The following is a 20,070-nucleotide window of genomic DNA, read 5'->3' as shown; positions in this document are numbered from 1 at the left end:
CTTTTTAAAAGTAAATTTAAAGACTAATTAAACATTTAAACCTGATTAAAATTTTGATTAAGTATTAGTACTAACAATAAGCGTAGTAATTAAGATACGCTATGTGTTGATATATATGAATCAAATGTAATGTGTTAGGTAAGATTATGTGAATTTTTTTATTAAGCTTTGTGTACAGTATTAGATTTAGAATAGTCAAGTTACTATTACCGAGGTTGTATCATGTACAAAATTAATTGATAAGTCAATTTTCATTTGCAACCTCTAACCAGTAAGCACGGATCAAAATTTCATTTTTTGTGCAACAAAAAAAGGCTTGCCAGTAACAAATTTCACATCTCAACTGGTCATGTTGTAATTTTGAGTTTTTTTTTTAAAAAAAAAATACTTCAAAGTTTTACAAGCTTGACTCATCATCTACTTTTGTTTCCTCATGCTTCCTTCCACCTTCTTCAACCTTCTTTAACCTCCCTTCTTCCTTTCTCACCACTATTTGCAGACAAACCTAAACCACCACAACAATCACCATGCCCAACACTTCCAACACCACAACAAACCCCAACCCCAACACCACCATTTCCGAAGTTAAATAAAAACATTAAGAAAAATATAAAATTAAGGGCATAGTGAATCCTAAATGATAGGTTTTTGCTTCTACCATTGATTTCCTCGACCTCCACTGAAAAATTCAAGCTCCATTGTTGTGGAGAGAGATAACGCCCGGTTAACGTCTTCCAAGACAAGTAAAGACAGTTTGTATCCCCAGCAGAGTGTGCAAACAAACTAATATACCCCCTTTAGAAACAGATTGGTTGAGAAACTCGGAATTTCTCCAGCCAAAATACTCTCCAGTATCACTAAACACTTCCATGACAAAAGTAATTTTTTTTGTGAAAAATCAAACTCAAGCAATAAAGACAAATGTACATTTTGATGTTCTCAACCAGGATTCGCAAAAATTTCATGCTGCCATAGTGCCATACACAAAACCAGCAATAACCAAAAAACAAAGACGCAACAAAGAACATAAATCCAGGCTTTCATCAGCTGCATCTGCTTCTTCTGTAAACAAAAGTTTTATATCTACATGTTTGTGTTCAGAAATAAATTTGATTATTTCTGCACTAAAAATACAAGCCAGAGCCTGTTCATCAGCAGTTCGAGAACAGAACCACCTCCGGGACTTACTGGCATTACAGTTTCTTATTTGAAAAAGGCATCATAAATACAAAATGATGCACAGAATAGAAGCAGAGAGAGTTGAGGCAAAAGAAAGAGAGACAACAACGAAGGAATCATTTTGAGCTACTAGCCTACAAGCGCAGAATGGTTCTCAGGGTATCACTTAGATTTTGAATAGTCTGTTGTTCTTGTGCTACTTGCAGATCTTGAAGTGGCATCTCTTCATAGCACCTGTTTCAAATTAGACAATCCAAACGAAACATTTCACGATTTCATTCACTGAAACAAAGACTGTTTTTAGAGACCATTCTAGTATGACAATCAACATATCACAGAAAGCAAAAGGCTTTGTATATGGCATATCAAAGAAGTGACTAACAAACAAATAGTAACTTACATTTTGTGATAAGCCAGAGCTTGAGCCAGATTCATAAGTGTGGGACTTGAGGTAAGTCTTTGATAAACGCTTGGCGGAAGGGCCATCGGCTGCTTATGGAAAGAGAGGGGCAAAAGGAAGGGAAAAGAAGAGTTAAAAACAAACTTTACCTAAAGGAAAATAAACCACATAACCCTAATCATAAAAACAGACTAAGCAATGAAACCTCATTTTGTCCCCGCCTCTTTTTAGATTGAGCATCCCCAGCAAAAAGTTCTTGCAATGCTTCCGCAGCCACCATCCCACTATTTTCTTTTTGCTTCCCCCCAAATACATTATCAGATAAGAGTGCAATAGGTGATATATCAGTTGCCCTCAGGAAAGGAATAGGCACCGTATTTCCAGCTGCATATATTGACCAAAGCTACAACGACAATGCAATCCAGATAAGTGAATGCTATAACATATCCATAACAAAGATTAATTTTAAAAAAACATTCCAAAAAAAGATTAATTTAAACAACATTGCTGTGGTTCACTAACAATGTGTAAGTTAACTTAAAAAATGTGTAAGTACTTCCAAAGCAAGCAGGTAATTTTAATTGATATTGAGGAACTAGATCATAGATTTAGGCTAGATCACCTAGGGATCTTATATACTACTCCGATACAAATACGGAACATGTTTTATAAATAGGCCCAAACAGAAAAATCATAATCCAAAATAACAGATACCATCAGTTTGTTGGGGCAAACAGATTCAAGGTATATTCTTATAGTGAACTACATATACATATATATTTGGTAACAAAATGAAAGATTGTCAATAAGGGGCCAAGTATCCGTTCTCATGGACCAACTTATGTTAAATAACCCTTCAAAATCTGTAATATCTTTGTTTGAGGCACTTCAGCAATGTTAACAGGTACAAAAGCAAATGAAAAAAAAAAAGGGTGTAAACTGTAAGACAAAAGCAATAGACAATTTTGGCATAAGATTTGTAATGATCAATCTCAAGCAACTTTTACTTTTTCATCCCTAAGATACTACGAAACATAACCATTCCCCTCCGAAATTTCTGTGAACTTTAGTTCAAGTTAACAGAATAACTGTCTTCAAAAAAAAAAAAAAAAAAAAAAAAAAGTTAACAGAATAACTTGCCTCTACTGTGAGCTTACTAATGTGCATAGATAGTTCAAACAAGTAAAATGAACAATTTGCAACAACTTCACTTTAAGCATAAGCCGTGGGAGCTAGAAGATGACAACCTGTAGCTAATTTACTTGGACACAAAATAATCCAGGGTCAAAGTACTTATTACACAACAAGATAATCACAAAATCAGCTCAAATGAGAATTTGCAGAGCAAATAGAAAAGCTTTGAGCACATCATTCATGTTAACTTGTTAAGAACCTACACTAGATCAAAGAACAAGAAATTGTACACCTGAAAAAGTATCATCGTAATGCATCACATCAAGACGAAAGCCAAAATAAAAAAATAACCTTGTCTTGCGCTGAAAATGTTTTTCGACTGACGGTTTCACTACTAGATTGATCACCCAAACCACCACTGCCACCAACCTTTGTCTGACATGTTTTGCTTGCCATACGGTTCTGTGAAGGAACGGTTGATGCAATGGATTCTCGATTGACTCCACTAGCAACAAGCAATTCTTTCTCATGTATATTTGTGGCAGCACTGGCAAATGCTTTATCCCCCCTGAAAAAAATATTACAACAAATAACCTCCAAAACTACATGAAGCATAAAAACAACTAAAGTTAACTTTCACAAAAGGTGAATAACTGAACAAAGCCATACTTCTAATGCTCAGGAGATTATTAGTGCACGAAATTTAAGCAAAAGCAAGTAAAAAATGGAGTTCGAGTTTATTTCTCATTTTCTCGTACAGATGATGGTAATAATTAATCCTGACGAAAAATTTAGACTGATTCCAAAATTTGAACCATGTTTTAATACTAAGCGAAAAACACCAGTTTCTCACGAGACATTTTAATTTTTCAAAAGGGTTAAAAGAGAATAAAGTGCAGATCAGGCACTTAACGTTGCTAATTACCAAGATGATTTAACATAATCGGTTCTCTTTTTAAGACATGGCTCAACCCATAAACATGATTTTGAAAAATTTTCTTTCCAACAGATACCATGGCACAAGAAAAGTATCAATTTGCTTGACAAAAAACAAATACCTTTGATCAATTATGATATCTGATTTAACACTCAGTGAGGAAACTTCAGGACTGCCATAAAATGATGATGTCTTCTCTTCATCCCCACCATGGACTACAAAAGTCCCAAAATCACCTGCACAGAGAAAAGACCACATATGTTGTTTGCCAAACCATCACAATCCACAGCTGAAACTTCTAAAGGACCAGTTAAACTGAAAGACAGCAATCACAGGTAATTACATCAAGTGTTATTTCAGAACACAAGGCTTGCACCAAAGGGGCTTCAGTGCCCTTATGATATCATTTGTGTGGGTTTCAACAGCAACAAAGACCAAACATTAGTATTGGTGGTGCAGGGAGGACAAATAGAGGCACGAACAGGAGAGAGAAAGTAGAGCTGTGTTTGGTTAGGAGACAGCAAGGGGTTGTCAATGGTCAGCAGGAAAGGAAGCATCGTGATAGGTGAGTCTGGATAATAGGGAGGGAGGTGATTGCAGCATTTCACTTAAGGGGGAGAAAGAGTTGTGAGAGGGAATACGAAAGATTAGGTGAGGGAAGGGGATGTGGTAAGCGTGGTGGTGGAAGACGAGTGTTCTAGACAGGGGGGTTTGAAGCGGTGGACCAATGGTCGTGTTCACAGTAGGCGAGAAAAACAGGAGGTTTTATGGGCCGTGAAGATGCTGGGATTTGGTGCAGCAGCAGAGGGAGAGTGAGTGATGGTGAGTTGGAAATAGAGGAAAGAGAAAAGGGATAAAGAGGATTAACCGTACAATGTTAACCATTGTAACTTATACGAAATAATATTTTCACGTTTTAACCTTCATTTATGCCACCATCACCAATGCTATTAGTCGATAGCAAAGGGTTACCCGAGATAATACCTATTTTTTTCGTTTACTAAAAAAAAGTGCAATTACATAGGGTTACCAATGAGGGTCCCCCCCCCCCCCCCCCAACACACACACACACAAAAAAAATAAAAATAAATAAATAAATAAAATTTAAAAAAAAAAAATCCTTTTTTGGAGAGTTATAATACGTAGGAAGTCTTATTTTCAACAAGTAGAGCTACCTCAGTGCTCAAAAGTCAAAATGTTAAGTTGATACTAGACGAGTAGACAACAAGTACAGCTTCCTGCATGGGGACTAATCGGCTTCACAACATCCCTGTTCCCTTATATCCAGTATAATCTATGATACAGGGAAACCAACCAAATCACTTTATTAGTGACAGGAAACCTGTACCACATAGCAAGATATGATGGAAGCTTACCAATTAGTGAAAAACAGTTCGAAACTTTCATTACCTCCTCTGTTCTTTTAATGTTAACAACTGGTGTTTCATGCATCTTAAACCATTACTTTAGCCAATAATATCTTCAGTTATGTGTGTGTAAAAATTATACTCCCTCTGTACTCAAATAAAAAGTCTCATTTCACCAAAAACTCTTGTCGTAAAAAAAGCCTCATTTCACCTTTGTCAATTTATACTCACTTTCAATCAACCAAAGCCCACTATCTTGTGTTTAATATATATCTTTAATCAACCAAACCCCATTAATATCTTATTTAATTCACCTTCCTAAAAAGTTGTGCAAAAGCCAAATGGGAATTTAATTTGGGGACAAAGGGAGTAAAATATCCATAATTTGAAAGTTTACATTGAGGCCAATCTAAAAAGACCCCAAATTATAATTTTATACTTGCATAAAAATAATAATAAGATATTTATGTGAATAGTGTTAAATTCCAATTGTTGCAATAATAAAAGAATGAAGTATATAGAGGATCATAAGAGTGAAATATTAATGTTATACTCAGAAGGAAAAATAAACCAGAGATCAAGCCATGACGTAACAGAGTACCTTCTCCAATCAGCTCCGCATCCTGTAAAGCCTGCTGCTTTGCTGAGCCTGGAACCTTGGGTATCTCATTTTTATTTGTCAGCGCAACATTGATAGGTTTTGATGGAACAGTGTCACCAAAATCCTGATTTACTTTTGGCACCTCCACCTGCTGCAATTTTGCAAAATAAAAAATTAGGGATGAGTATGTGCAACTTTATCTTCCAAAAAAATGTGTGCCTATTTCTCTTGATTTTGAAACATCGTCAATACAAAATAGGACCATTTAATTTATTAATGGATGAATCTTATACACAGAAAAGATACGTGGCAAAACAAATATGGAATGATACAAAGGATCTTCATCAGATCAAAGACAGACAAAACTACACGAAACAAATGAGTTCTATGCACATACCCCTGCCAACAAGGTTCCGTCGGTAAGACTTTGAGCTTGAAGTACCATAGATTCCCTGACTTTTCTAGCCTTCTCAATCTTTGGTAACATTGCAAATGCTCCTCCTTTGCACTTATCAATGAATTTATGCTGCGTTTGGTAAAGGGAGGCAACAAAGATATAAGTCACCCAAAAGACTTGTAGGCTAGCCCTGCAATAACCTAACAACTTTTCTAGCCAAACATCTATCCTCTTTTGCATCTATCAACGAATTTTATGAATATTGATTACGGATTACCCATCACGGGTTATATCTTATATGTGAATAAAAAGTAAAGCATAAAACAAAATTTTTAAAATTTAAATTAAAAAAAAATACATTGACAACAATCATTTTAGTCTCTTTCATTAAATAATCATTTTACATAAAATTTTAAAAAGTAAGGAAAAATATATGAAGTCTCTCAAAAAAAAAAAAAAAATCATTTAAACATTACGAAAATGTCAATAATGACACAGGTAAGATCTTGAGCGTCATTCATGAAGATTTAAGGACCCAAATTGACACTTTGTGTTCATAATAGGCTATGGTGTTTGTGCTACAAATAATTTCAAATTAAAAAAAAATAATAATAAAAAAAAAAAAAAAAAAAAAAAAAAGTGTACACCTGATCAAAAGCCAGACGTGAATAAATACTGAAATTGAAATGAGAGGCTTACACTAGTTGTTTTAATGATGGGAAAAAAAATAACAAAATCATATGCAGGCACCAGGCGGAAGAAAGGGAAAGAAGTTAAACGAGAAAATAAGACACCATCCACATTTCTGGCTGCTTTCAGCCAGCACATACTTAAATAGTTAAATACCTTCAACATTTCAGGTGCAGTCGGACGCAGACGTGGATCCTTGGTTAGACATTTAGCTACGAAGTCATGAAATATAAGAGACCTATGAAAAGTTAAAAATTTATGTCAGATATTATAAAGTTAACAATATGTAACAGTCCAATTATTGTTGTCTACACACTAAACTATTCTTATATCATCCCTGTTATAAAAGCCAGCCGTTAGGGACTCAATATCCAAATTTTGAAGTTGCTATCTTACAATTGAACAACAATTAAATTAATAGGCTATGGAAACGATTATCAGTATGCCAACTCACAAAATCGATCTTATTAATGTAATCATTATCAAATCTCAACAAACTCACAACTTCATACAGGAAATGAATATGATTATTTCCTTCCAAAAAGATTTTGCTACTTTATACTACCTTTGTTCCTTTTTCTTTTTTCCCATCTAGAATATTTCATTGGAAAAGAGAAACTTTCACTATGAGTATTCATTGATATACATAGGAAAAACATATTCATGTAAAATCTTGTTAAATTCATCTCGATGAGTAAATACAAAATTTATTAAGTATGAAAAAAATTAGATAGTGTGGTTGAAGACAATATTGCGCACATGTGTGCATTTAAAGTTGATGCAAAAAGTCAAATGGGACAAACAAAAAGGGACAGAGGTAATACTATACTATCTTTGTTCTTGTCAAAGGGTATACAAGATCAATCTTGTAAATACACAAGCGATGGTTGCATATATGACTAGTATCTCATATTCCAAAGTATATAGCTAGATACATGCACCCTAATATCCCGCGTTCAAGAGTCGAAAATTATAAATTTTGAATATTTGTCACAACAATATGCTAAAGAACCAGACCTCTCAAACAAAAAGAGTAACAAAATATTAAAGATCTTCAAAAGAATGTGTTTTACATTCTCTTATTAATGCAAAGTGTTGGTTTATATCTTCATACTTCGTATGTTACATTCTCTTCCTTTTACATTATTACCGCAATGTAAAAGGAAAAAAGTGAAGTAAAAATTGTAACGAAAATTCGAATCACTAGAAAATAGTTTCAGTGGGAAAAAGGTTTCCAAAAACTGCCAAGGGGCCTGCATCTAAGTGATCCACCCCCCCCCCCCCTTTTTTTAGCTGTTACACTTTGACCGGCACATAGTTTTAGGCAATTTAATTAACTTAAATATAATAAGAGTTAAGTGGGGTAGTAGGAGTATTAAAAGAATTGTAAAAGAAAGAATAGTGGAGTTAATAGTTTATTGAAAAGTAATTGACGAGAGAGGAAAGAAAAAAAAAATATTTGTGGGTTTGGGTGGGGACATGAGAGGAAAGAAATATAGTATTAAAATGTAGTTTTTTTTTACCATAAAAGGAAGTGTAACACTTAAAAAAAAAAACGACCGTATTTGATAAGTGTAACACTTTAAAAGAACGAAGGGAGTAGCAACTAAAATACTATAAAAGAACATGGTTCAAATACTTCAAAATCTCTTATATGCTTAAGATATTTCAGACCCAAAAACTTATACTACCTCCGTTAATTATTATGTGCAACAAAGGAATATTTTATGTCTCACAAATAATACCCCTTTATTGCACATAATAGTTAACAGAGGTAGTACCTAATATTATATGTTTAATGTAATAAAAGTCAAACCCATACTTTGCATTAAAAAAATTAGATCTTCCACTTTTGTCTAGTATCCCTTTTCCTCGTACATTCCACGGATTCCAATTCTATTTCCTGATCTAATTTGTTCCTCATAGGCGCCCTCTTCTGCCATGATGCTATTTCTGCCACTCTCTCTGCTTAAACAATTAGCATAAAACAGATTATCAATTTGAATACTAAACTGATAATCTTCACTAGCCGGAAGAAGAAGCCATAGAATAGTCATCCCCAAGCTGAAGAGCTGTATGAATCGACAAAATTCAACATCATCCTCATATCATGCAGAAACATTTATATGGATGCTAAAGTGTGTGGCCTCCACCTTCAAAACAGTAGCCTGTAACTAAATTGTCTGTCAGTCACAATTGATGACAGGGGACAGAATTGACTGATAATAACATGGGAGGTACTGTGAAATCGTGGATATATATATATATATGGCTGAAACCCTCCTCAGGGGTATGATAATCCCATACCCAGTTTCCCAGACATCGAGTATAGGAATTGTTGATTGTAAAGCCCTACCTGACTCTAAAATGGTTGCCCCTTCAAAGAAACTTACTTTTGTAATAAAGAAGATAGTCTTTGGGTAGTTTGGAAAATACTTCTCCGTATTTTTTTTGTTTTTTTAGCAACACTTTGACTTTAGCACTGTTCACATATACTATTTTGACTACCTTTACATATTTATAATTAAGAAAAAATATAGTCATAGAGATGATGTTAATTCGTCATGCATCTGCTATATATATGACAAGTCCAAAAACAAAAAAGGGTAAACAGAAGGCTACAGAAAAATAATATGATACCATTTTTCTTTGTCCTCGAGCATTGGAGCTGGTTCAATAGATATCATGAACAGAACCTACAAGAGCAAAGAGGAAAAATTAGAGAATAATAGAAAGTTACAATACATATATAGCAAATTTAGGCACCCAAGGGTGGGAAGTTCTGATGATAACTGCTGTACACAAATAATAAACTTAGGAACTAGACAAGTTGGAAGCTTTTGACAGTTGTTGACCAATGTATCCATAATCTTCTCTCCCTTCTTAGAAGGGTAGCACTTAAAGTTTCTTGCAAAAGATATGTAAACTCTTCAAACAACTACATTATATATACACTAGAATGTACCCGTACTAATGCACGGGATATAAAAGGTAGGGTTTTTTATTTTTAAAAAAAAGAAGAAAGTTAGGTGAGGATGTTATTGGCTTTTTTAAAAATTAAAAATAAATAAATAAATAAATAATAAAAATAAAAACAATGCAAAGTAAGTAAGTATTGATATTTTGGAGTGCTGTGGTGTAAAAACATATTTATTACAATATAGATGTGAAACTGCTCAACAGGGCAATATATAAGTACATTCATCAAACTACTACATAAAAAGCTATGTATAGAATAATGCGATTCCATAGTCCACACTCCACAGCTAACTTGAAAAGATGAGTAGTACCTAATCTAATTTCAATGCGACAGAAATGATATTTCCATCAACCAAAATGCTGGATTCAGATATATCCTTTGCTTGGACCAAAGGGAGACAGAAAATTTCCTTATCTAGCCATTCCACCATGTGCTATTGCTATAAAGCTTTTGATAGAAACAAAACGTCTATTAACTGGTGTTCCATTGTTTTAATTTCCAATTCCACATTAGTATCAAATTTTAAAACTAAATTATAACATAATACTCTATATACACATGACAGCAAAAACATATAATTGGGGGTTACTAAGCAACATTATAGGTCAGATCTTGAAAGCGTAATATGCAACAGCCCCATATAATGCTATAACTAAAAAGGTTTTACCAAAAAAAAAAAAAAAAAAAAAACACAAAAAAAAAACACATAAATGAAGCAAATGCAGAAACACACACACACACACACACACACACACACACACACACAAAAAAAAAAAAAAACACAGAGGAACTAGTGATTGCACTAACCCGCATTGGATGCACCGATGACCTAGGAGGAAGCCCCTGAAACAAAAACAAATAATTGAGTGTGTGTAAATTGATAATTCCATATAGTGCAGGTTATCATAATAGAACACAGGGTGTTTCTCAAGCTTAATACAAGTACTGTTCAACTTTTGTCCGCCAATCTGCTATGCATTTCAAAAAATATTAGATAGTGATGGCAGAATCACACGTGTGAATATAAGATAGTGATGTAGCAACTGTTTATTCTCTTTATTCTAATTATACGAAGCTGCCACTTCTCCCTATTTCCCCCCCCCCCACCCACCCACGGCCCACGCGGAAATTACTGCCTCTGGCTTAATTTTTTTTTAAAAAAAAAAAAAAAAAAAAACCAGCAACATTTTCATTTTTCAAGATCTGGTATTCAAATCTACTACAACATGACAATCAATATCTATGCATCACACAATATCATTTACATAACAATTTCAATATAATTTTGAATGCGACTGTGTAAGCCAATGCAATTTAATCAAATTGAATCTTTCTTATAATGTACGAAAATGGCTAAAACAACATATTTTGGACCAGAGTGTTAATTTTCTCCTTAGGAGATACAATTGTCAGAGACAAAGGATGTTACCTCTGCCATCTCGATAGCAGACACTCCAAGAGCCCAGACATCCACCTAAGAAGCCAGAGAGTAAAATAAATATGTTAATTTCAACCCCTTTTGCATATATATTGACTGCAAAGGATACAATACAGAACTTAGAAAAATTACACCTTGCAAAATTGTAGATCTATACTAATTGCCTTAAAGCTTATCTATTTCAGTTTATCAATATCAACATACTGCTTGGCCCTTTGCTCACAAATAAATTGCAATAACAGTTATCCCAATTTAACAGAAAAGTGACAATAAGATTATAGTAAATTAACTAAATTTGAAAACTAAAGCAATAATAAAGATGGTAGAACAAAAAAAATCAGCGACAGCAGAGAATTTTTTTTTTTTTTTTTTTTGGATAACAAAAAAAAAACCAAACAAATCAGACATAAACTTTTCATTCGATCCATAAAACAAACATATGACCCATTAAGCTCTAAGACACAAGCAATGAGATTAATTAATTAAAATTCCACAAAGACCCACAGATAATTTTTTCAAGGCTATCCTCCACAAAAAAAAAGCTACAAAGCTGAACATCAGACTGATATTGTACTTCCAAGATTTTCCATTTGAGTGCAGCCATGTGCTTCATTTTGAGCACTAGTCTTTTCTACATTTGTAGGTAAGATTGTTTTTAACAAAAAATAAATAAATAAATACATAAAAGCCTAAGGTTCTAGCCTGTCTCAACTGGTTCCATGAATTCTAAGGGATGAATATATTTCTAAATTCTAAGTCCCTTTGTGCTTTCAGTATAAAGCATTCTATCATATTCCAACATCCTTTTCATCTTCTATTCTTATGATACTCTCATAGTGAGTTAGTTTCTAGATAACGAAATCCTTAGCAGGAATTTCTATTTAAAATCAAGATCATAAGATCATGAATCGAGGGGGCTTAAGAAATTTCTTGGTTTGCGAGGAGCCTTTTTGTCTAGAACATGATATCTAAGAGTTAAATTGAGCAAAACTTTTCTTTCGGTAGTTTTTCATAAGTGCCTGAGCAATCCGATTCAGGTTATTACTTAAAATTGGAAGAGGGGGGGGGGGGGGGGGGGGAGATCGGAAGAGGGAGAATGAGGGGGGGAGGGGGTGCTTGTAAATCATTCAATCGAAAAAAAAAGGTGAAAATAATGTGTACATAGCATTTGACAAAGTAGAAGCCATCAAATTTTTCACAAACTTTGGTAATTCATAACTCATGTATCTTAAGAACTATAACAACACAATACATGTCACACTTTCTAAGAGACTACATAAAAAACTGTACCAAGGTTGCTGCAATAAAAGTATACAGCCCATTAGTAAGGATAACAAACTCAGGTAATATGAAAGTGAGAACTAACAATTCTCAACGAAAAAAAAACCTCTTGTATCTCAATGACAGCATGAATTGCATATAAGGAATTATACTTATAATTCAACACAAAAGCTTTCTAAATCAAAATTAAAACTAAACAAAAAACATCCTAGGGAAATGACAAAACAAAACATGAATGGATAATTATAGGATAATAGAGAGCAGATCCAGGATGAGGTATGAACTTGATATTATTGAAGACAGCTGCAATACATAGTATATAGACTTTAAGCAAATAAAAAACATTTTCTGAAAAGTTTAGAAATGGAGAGGAGAAATTCAACAAACTATATGTGATTTTGAGTTAAACGGAATGAATGGCCATAACAATAGTGAATTAATAAGACAGAAGTAGCAGTATAAACGTAAAGCGATAAAGGAACTAAATCTGAAGAACACATCTTAAGTACCTTTCCATCATATCGACTTTCTTGAATAACTTCTGGAGCCATCCAATGTGGAGTACCAATGAACTGGAGAGAGAGAGAGAGAGAGAGAGAGAGAGAGAGAGGAAAAAAAAAAAAAAAGGAGAACAGACACACATCAGCATATGAGATCCATAACAAAGAAATAATTAGAATCAAAGACTGTATCAAACATGAGGGCATGGCGTTAATCACACTGATGATGGCATTGTAGTATAAATCACTAAAATTAAATCAATTTGCTTTTGTTAGGATAAAAGCTAACATATTCCATCATTAAATCAGACTTTTCAAGTATCATTTGCTTAACTTGAGCAAAGGCCCAGAAATCGCAACAATAAAGGTATCTAATCTCAGATGACAAATATTAATAGCATGGAAAATTCGTCCCTACCACATTGTTAAGCATCTTGGTTCATCAATTCAAGGACAAATGAAAATGACAGACCTCATTTTTAACCCAAGATATATTAATTGGAAGAAAAATCCTCCAATTCCACAATAGACAAAAGAGATACCAATAAATGCATAAAGCTCAGATAGGTGGCCTGAATGGATCGCACTAAAAAGAATCATGACATTACAAATAAGATAAACAGCCAAAATAAAGAGATTGTTCATACATAACTCAGCCACCCACGTCAAAAATGTAAAAACGAAAACCAGAGTGACTTTTTCATATACCTAGGTGATTGTTCTGTACCATACAATTTAAATTAGAACTAATCATCCAAAAAATCAATACGTACAAAGAGATCATCATAGAGGAGTTATTTTATAAAATCACACTAGTTTTCAAAACCATGCAATGAACAGGGTGAAAAAAATAAAGAGATTATAGAAGGGGGTCATTTCATAAAACTTAAATTTTATAATGTTGTAAAGAGAAATTATGATAATTGTATTCAGAAACAATGAAATCCCCACCCATAAACTGATCAAAACATATCGTGTAATAATTTATAAGTCCTCATTTTAAGGGGATGAAAGAATCTACTAAGTATATTCTTATAAACTTCTATGGATCTTAAGTACTCTAATTTTCAAGCAATTACAAAATAGTGAATTTTGAATTGTCTATCCATAACTATACGGGTGATCAATTTATTTAACTTAATTATCTCAGGCCGATTAACAAAAATCAAATCTGTTTTTCATTTTTCATAAAGCTTTTTATTAAAAAAAAGTTATTATTTTCTTAATCTAATTCATTTGCCGTGACATGCAATGCTTATGTGGAACCTGGAACCCCCTATCCTCTTGAAATTTGAAAAGATCCTCATTTTATTACATTTGATTTGATTCCTCGTATATCTCCAGTTGAAACATTAATGTTGAATAAAAAAAGGAAGAAATTAAAGACATGAAAAAAAATGTAAGATATACCGTATTGCGCTTGGACATGGTTCTTGTCAGCTGTGCTGCAACACCAAAATCACCTACACAAGATAAAGAGAACACATTAGCTAATAAATTCATAAAGGTCAGGTATCTTTATCAACATAAAAGTAATTTCATTCAATAGTAGAAAACACCAGCCTATATTCTTAGGTCATGCATAAGCCATGAAAATGTATACTATGTACAAGTGATGGGATCATGGGAACAGAGAACCACATATATGGTTTAGGGATCAATAAAGTCTACTTTCTTCTTGGTCCACAATGGTCCCAACCTTGAGTCACAGCAGAACAAGGAGCAGAGAGTAAATCTGAGAACAATTAATTCCAAGTTTGAATAAGAAGCTCTTGCCTAAAAGTAAAAGAGAGGACTTCAAGCCTAAACCTTGGCCACTTTGCTTCATTACATATTAAATCAGACTGATAAGATTTCAAGGATTTCAAAATCATTCACATCAAAAATCTGCTAAGTACATACAGGTATAAATTCCTATAGCTAAATAGCAGGGAATTTGGGGCATGCCTTATTTCCAGCATATACTCTCTAAGCACGTTAATAAATCCAGAAATCTTTCGTGGTTGCCTTATTTTTAACCTAACAAGCTGGTGGCAGGACTTTAATTGCATAGGCTTGTGTTTGACAGAAAATCTTATTCCCCGGCATTTCCGGTAACAATTCAGTTGATAGAAATTGATTAAAGAGTCAGGGGAGAAGGATGGTGACCTTTATGATAAGATCACAGGGAGCTTTAGTCAAAACATATTCTACTAGGAAAAGTGATGGAAACAAATGGTTCCTGCATATCTTTAGCAAAAACAAGGCTTTCGGGTGAATCCTAACAAGGTTCAGTAGCAAATTGGGGCCAAGCATCTCATGTTTCCTACCAGACTACCCCCCACCCTCCCACCCTCAAGATCACAAGTACCTATCTTGCCACTTTGCAGCCATGCCCCTTCAAGGGGCACAAAATACAAAATTCTAAACCACGTACAAAGTTATATACAAGTTAAGTGCCTGACGGAAACATGGTATGCGACATGCCATATGAAGAATAAAAGTAAGCTAGCTAGCAATTTGTTTCTGTTCAATTCCTTTACTTAGAAGGGGTTGGAAAAAAAAAACGGGGGTGGGGGGGTGGGGGGGTGGGGGGGGGGGGGGTGGGGGGGGGGAGGGGGTGAGGTGGATCGGTAAATGTAGTAGTTACTCTTCATTGAGGCAACAAGATGAAATGGACAGTGAAGCAAGGTTATATCAAGATATTACATTAAAACATTCTAGATTATGTTCCTTCGTAAAATGTTTGTGAGGCATTTCAACTAACTTCAATATTTACTAACATTGTATAACCATAAGATGCATTCATCACTTATCAAGGCTATGCGGACAAGAAATAAGACTTCTTCTCAGCAGAAACACTGCAGGTAAAACTTGTGCATAGTTCGGGTAATTCGAAATGAATCACCAAAAGATCAAATATAAATAGCAATATAAAACCTTAAGCCTTAAGTTCAAAAAAAAAAAAGAATGCTGAGAGGTGTGGTCTTAAAGCAAGATTTAGGAAGGGGCAAGCAGCAGAGTAAAAAGAAACAAAGCTTCCACATCTATCTATACTATATATTAAAAGGCGTTCCTAAGAACGTCGGTGTGCCACGCAGTCCCTTTTTTGTTGCGCCACGTCATCTTTCCAATGTCTCATGATGCCACATCATCCCTCAAACAGTGCCACATCACCCAAGCAATCAACATTATTGAATATAAAAACATAAAGATAAGGGGGATCGAACCCTCAATCTCTTACAACAAAAATAACCATTTCACCATCTAAGCCATTTAATATGTAAAAAAAAATATAAGTGCAAACCACAAGATTCAATTAAAATAAAATATACTAAAAAAAAAAAAACTCAATTTTAGTTTGACAATAATAATTATTATACAAGTTTTAAAAGTCTTTTAAAAAAATTTATCGATTGCACGTCTACAATAGTAGCAACTCGGGGAAACGCCCGGGCTACTCACTAGTTGTATCAATTAATTCTAGATGAGCACCCAATTTTTTTTTCCATCCAAAAGAGGAAGGCTCCACAATAACTAAACTGGCAGAACTGCCAAATCAGCAGGTAGTTAAAACAAACATATATGAAAAATAAAGAATCGTGAATCATCCAAATAATGCAGCTTAAAGGTAAAAATAGGTGAGCCAAACAATAAGTAAATGAATTATAGCCAACTAATATAGCTCCAGTATGTGTTTCAGACCAATTGCCAAATTATACAGAAATATGTCAGCCTGAAACCTAAAGAAAAGCTGGAAACAATCTCTTATTTTTCTAGGTAAGGTTGCATATAATTATAACCCCAACCCACCCTGACCAAGACCGGGAGTTCATATAGAGGCATTGAGATATTGCTATAGTTGTATCAGCTTAGTAGCTAGTTTGTGACAGAATAATGAAAAGAAAGGGAAGAAACAGAGCAAAAGGAAAGAGATCAAGCCAGCAAGCTACAGAGGATGCTAGGCAGTCATTTAACGTGGTGGTACAAAAGAAATAGACAATTAAGTGAAAGGAAAGGTTTATACCCAACTTCACTTCTCCTTGTTCTGTCAATAGTATATTACCACCCTTAATATCTCGGTGAACCTTGAAGATTGAATGCAAATAAGCTAAACCCTACAACCAATGAGGCAATAACCTTAGTCAATACGCAAACAATAGAGTTCACAAAAGAATATATGAAAGTCTAGAAATGCTGAAATTATCTTTCGTTATGTCATTTAGTTCCTTGGAAATGATCATACGACACTAATAGATAACACAGTTCTTAAAATCCACTAAGCTTCTTTCCAAAGCCTTCAGCTATAAATTATATGCCCACTAGTCCAAATCTTGCACAGAGCCTTCAAATAGAAAGTCACGCCAATTTTGATGTCATAATACCTTCAATGCCTCCCTACAAGTGTAAGCAATTTGATTTTCATCTAGAGGCTCTTCAGTAACATTCATCAAGTCAGCAACACTTCCACCCCCGCAGTACTCCATCACTATCTGCCACAAGATGACGATATCAACAATCACAGATATATATATCTACATATGCAACTCGAAAAAAGGGAGTTCATAGATAATTAGATACAATTCAAAAGTTATTGGTTATTACCAATCGAAATCGAAATCAAAACCTACCCAAAGATACTCTTCTCCTTGGTAGCTACCAAGGTAACGGACAACATTAGGATGACTACACTGCTGTAACATTTCAATCTCACCACGAATCTCCTCATAACCTTCCTCCTACACACCAAAGACAAGGACAATGAAAAACAAAAGCACAAAATAAACTGAATCTCAATATAAACAAATAAAATGAATTATAAAAAAAAAACAAGGAAACATACCCCTTCACTCAATGATATAACTTTAATTGCAACTAACTCTGAAGTCTTTAAATCTCTAGCTTTATAAACTGCACCATAGGAACCTTTCCCTGATTTCACAAAGACATAATAAACACCAATAAATCCAACATACTATTAATTCGTAATCATTCCAAATACACAAAAGCTCAGCTACTGTCGCAAAGTACCCAGCGATGGTTCCATCTTAATTCCATCTTTCTTAACTTCTATTACAAATGCATTCTATAGCTTTTTAACATAATTTTCATAGATATATCTACATATCATAATGTCAACTATATCTATCATCAATTCACCAAAGCTTCTGATAAACATACTCAAACTAATCAATCATCAAATCAAAAATCAATATTCATGTATTACTGCATTCATCATTTACAAAGTTCACTCACATGTTTGAACAAATCGAACCAAGTTCAATCCAAATAGTTTACTCTCCCTTTCTAACATATGATCAACATCTCCTAAGTTCTCAAAACTAAAACATAATCATCAATAACAAATACTGAATACCTAAAGTTAAAGAATTCACCTAATTCATGAAGCAACTCATACTTTGTGCTAGGATCTTCCCTAGCAATACAATCCGGAATCGAACTCGATGACATTTTACTCTGCAACTGTCTCATTTGTCCAGCAACATCATCCGATTGACTCGAACCGCCACCGCCTCGCTTACTCCTCCCACCAAACCCTAACTCCCCTGCTGCCTGCATACTCGCAACCGCCCTACTCATCGCCGAACCACCTCCACCACCACTCTTCCTCACTACAGTCCCGGAAACATCCTCACTCTCCTTCTCCTTCTTCTTTTTCCCCGTCTTTCGCACCACGAATGTCCCGAACTCTTCCTCCTCCTCATCCTCCTCCTCACCATCCTCCTCCTCATCATCATCCTCCTCCTCATCATCATCATAATCATCATTTCTCCCTTTCTTCACCACAAAAGTACCAAAATCACCTTCATCCTCATCATCTTCTTCATCATCATCATCCAATTCGACTGTTCTAGGAACAAATTTAGGTTTGGAAGGAGACATAAATGTCGGATTGCGTGATTTTCTGACAGAATGCGGAGCTTCGGAGTGATGTTGATCGGGCTTGACGATGAAAGTGCCGGAAATGTCGTCGGAAGTTTCGGCGTCGAAATCGAAGGAGCCGGCGCCGCCGAAGTCCTTGGGAAGACGCTTGAGAAGAGGAGGGAGAGAGTCGTCGTCCATTTCGTCGTCGGTGGTGTTGTGGACGACGAAGGTGGAGAAAGTGGTGTCGGAGGATTTCGCCGGAATTGATGGTGTTGGAGGTTTCCGACCACGTCCAGGGGAAAATTCCATGGATTTACAGGTAACACAAGGGGGGGAGAGCAGATCAGCTGAGTGTATCGGTTATTTTTTTTTATTTGAAAGGGCCCCACCAGCTACTCTTTGTGATCATCAATTTTCGTTTTTCACGGAGCAAAACCGCTACTTCAGCTTTTTATTTTCTTCTCTTATTAAATATATATTCAGTTCAGCTCTAATAAGTTCGTTCGGCTCATTTCAGTCAATGAGAACAGGCCATAAGTCTTTACGCAGTTATACACTTTCTTTGAGTAGATTGATTGATTTATGTACTACCTTTTTTTTTAAAAAAGCGATTTATGTATTACCTTTTTAATATAAGTTCGTTAAAAATAAGGCCATGTTCTCTTCACCTTAAAAAAATAATATTAAGCAAAAATAATTTCAGTTCAGTAAAAATAAGTTCAGTTCAGTAAAATTAATTTCAGTTCAGTAAAAATAATTTCGGTTCAGTAAAATTCAGTTTTCTTAAAGAAGAATTATAGTAGAAAATCAGTAAAAATAATCTCAGTTCAGTAAAATTAATTTAAGTTCATTAAAAATAATTTAAGTTCAGCAAAAATAATTTCAGTTCAGTAAAAATAATTTCAGTTCAGCAAAATTAAGGTGAAGAGAACAGGGCCTAAGTTACGACAAAGATTAATGACTTACTATATTAAAATTATAGAGTAACTAAAATAAAATTCAATTTATTACGTACTATAATAGGTATCAAATCAAATTACTATAATAGAGTACTCGTAATAAAGAATAGATGTAATTTATTATCAAAAGATCTGATTATAATAGAAAATGTGAATTTATAGTTTTATACCATAGGAACTATAATAGCCTAATAGGTATCAAATCAAATTATTGTAATAGAGTGGGCAACAAATCAAAGTAATTAATAAGTACTCAAAACAAAATAATTGTAATAAATTATTTCGTACTGTAATACCTACTAGCCCTAATAATTGTGAGATAATAATTGTGAGTTAATATTG

At 34.3% G+C, this 20,070-nt stretch overlaps 1 protein-coding gene across 1 annotated transcript; it reads right to left on the bottom strand.

The window, feature by feature from the left end:
* Positions 1-992: 992 nt before the first annotated feature.
* On the bottom strand, positions 993-19,177 carry LOC145601657 (serine/threonine-protein kinase 1-like). The gene is made up of 18 exons (XM_081657706.1): positions 18,280-19,177; positions 17,727-17,815; positions 17,515-17,622; positions 17,269-17,376; positions 16,911-17,001; positions 14,315-14,367; positions 12,914-12,976; positions 11,115-11,159; positions 10,493-10,528; positions 9,346-9,401; positions 6,862-6,943; positions 6,016-6,144; positions 5,619-5,769; positions 3,772-3,886; positions 3,065-3,281; positions 1,785-1,982; positions 1,580-1,668; positions 993-1,413 (listed from the first exon to the last, which is right to left on the bottom strand). Exons 1-18 carry the CDS (start codon positions 19,076-19,078, stop codon positions 1,314-1,316), a joined length of 2,529 nt encoding a protein of 842 aa, XP_081513832.1. The 5' UTR covers positions 19,079-19,177; the 3' UTR covers positions 993-1,313.
* Positions 19,178-20,070: the final 893 nt, after the last annotated feature.

The sequence above is a fragment of the Chenopodium album genome, chromosome 21 (assembly GCF_948465745.1).
Source record: "Chenopodium album chromosome 21, dcCheAlbu1.1, whole genome shotgun sequence".
In the NCBI taxonomy this organism is placed as follows: Eukaryota; Viridiplantae; Streptophyta; class Magnoliopsida; order Caryophyllales; family Amaranthaceae; genus Chenopodium; species Chenopodium album.
This window is presented reverse-complemented; position numbering and strand designations above follow the sequence as displayed.

Coding starts and splice junctions, on each gene's coding strand:
- LOC145601657 (XM_081657706.1), bottom strand. CDS start 19,078: ATGGAATTTTCCCCTGGACGTGGTCGGAAACCTCCAACACCATCAATT. Junction 17,623..17,726: donor TTATATCATTGAGTGAAGGG/GTATGTTTCCTT, acceptor TTTGGTGTGTAG/GAGGAAGGTTATGAGGAGAT. Junction 12,977..14,314: donor CCATGTCCAAGCGCAATACG/GTATATCTTACA, acceptor CTCTCTCTCCAG/TTCATTGGTACTCCACATTG.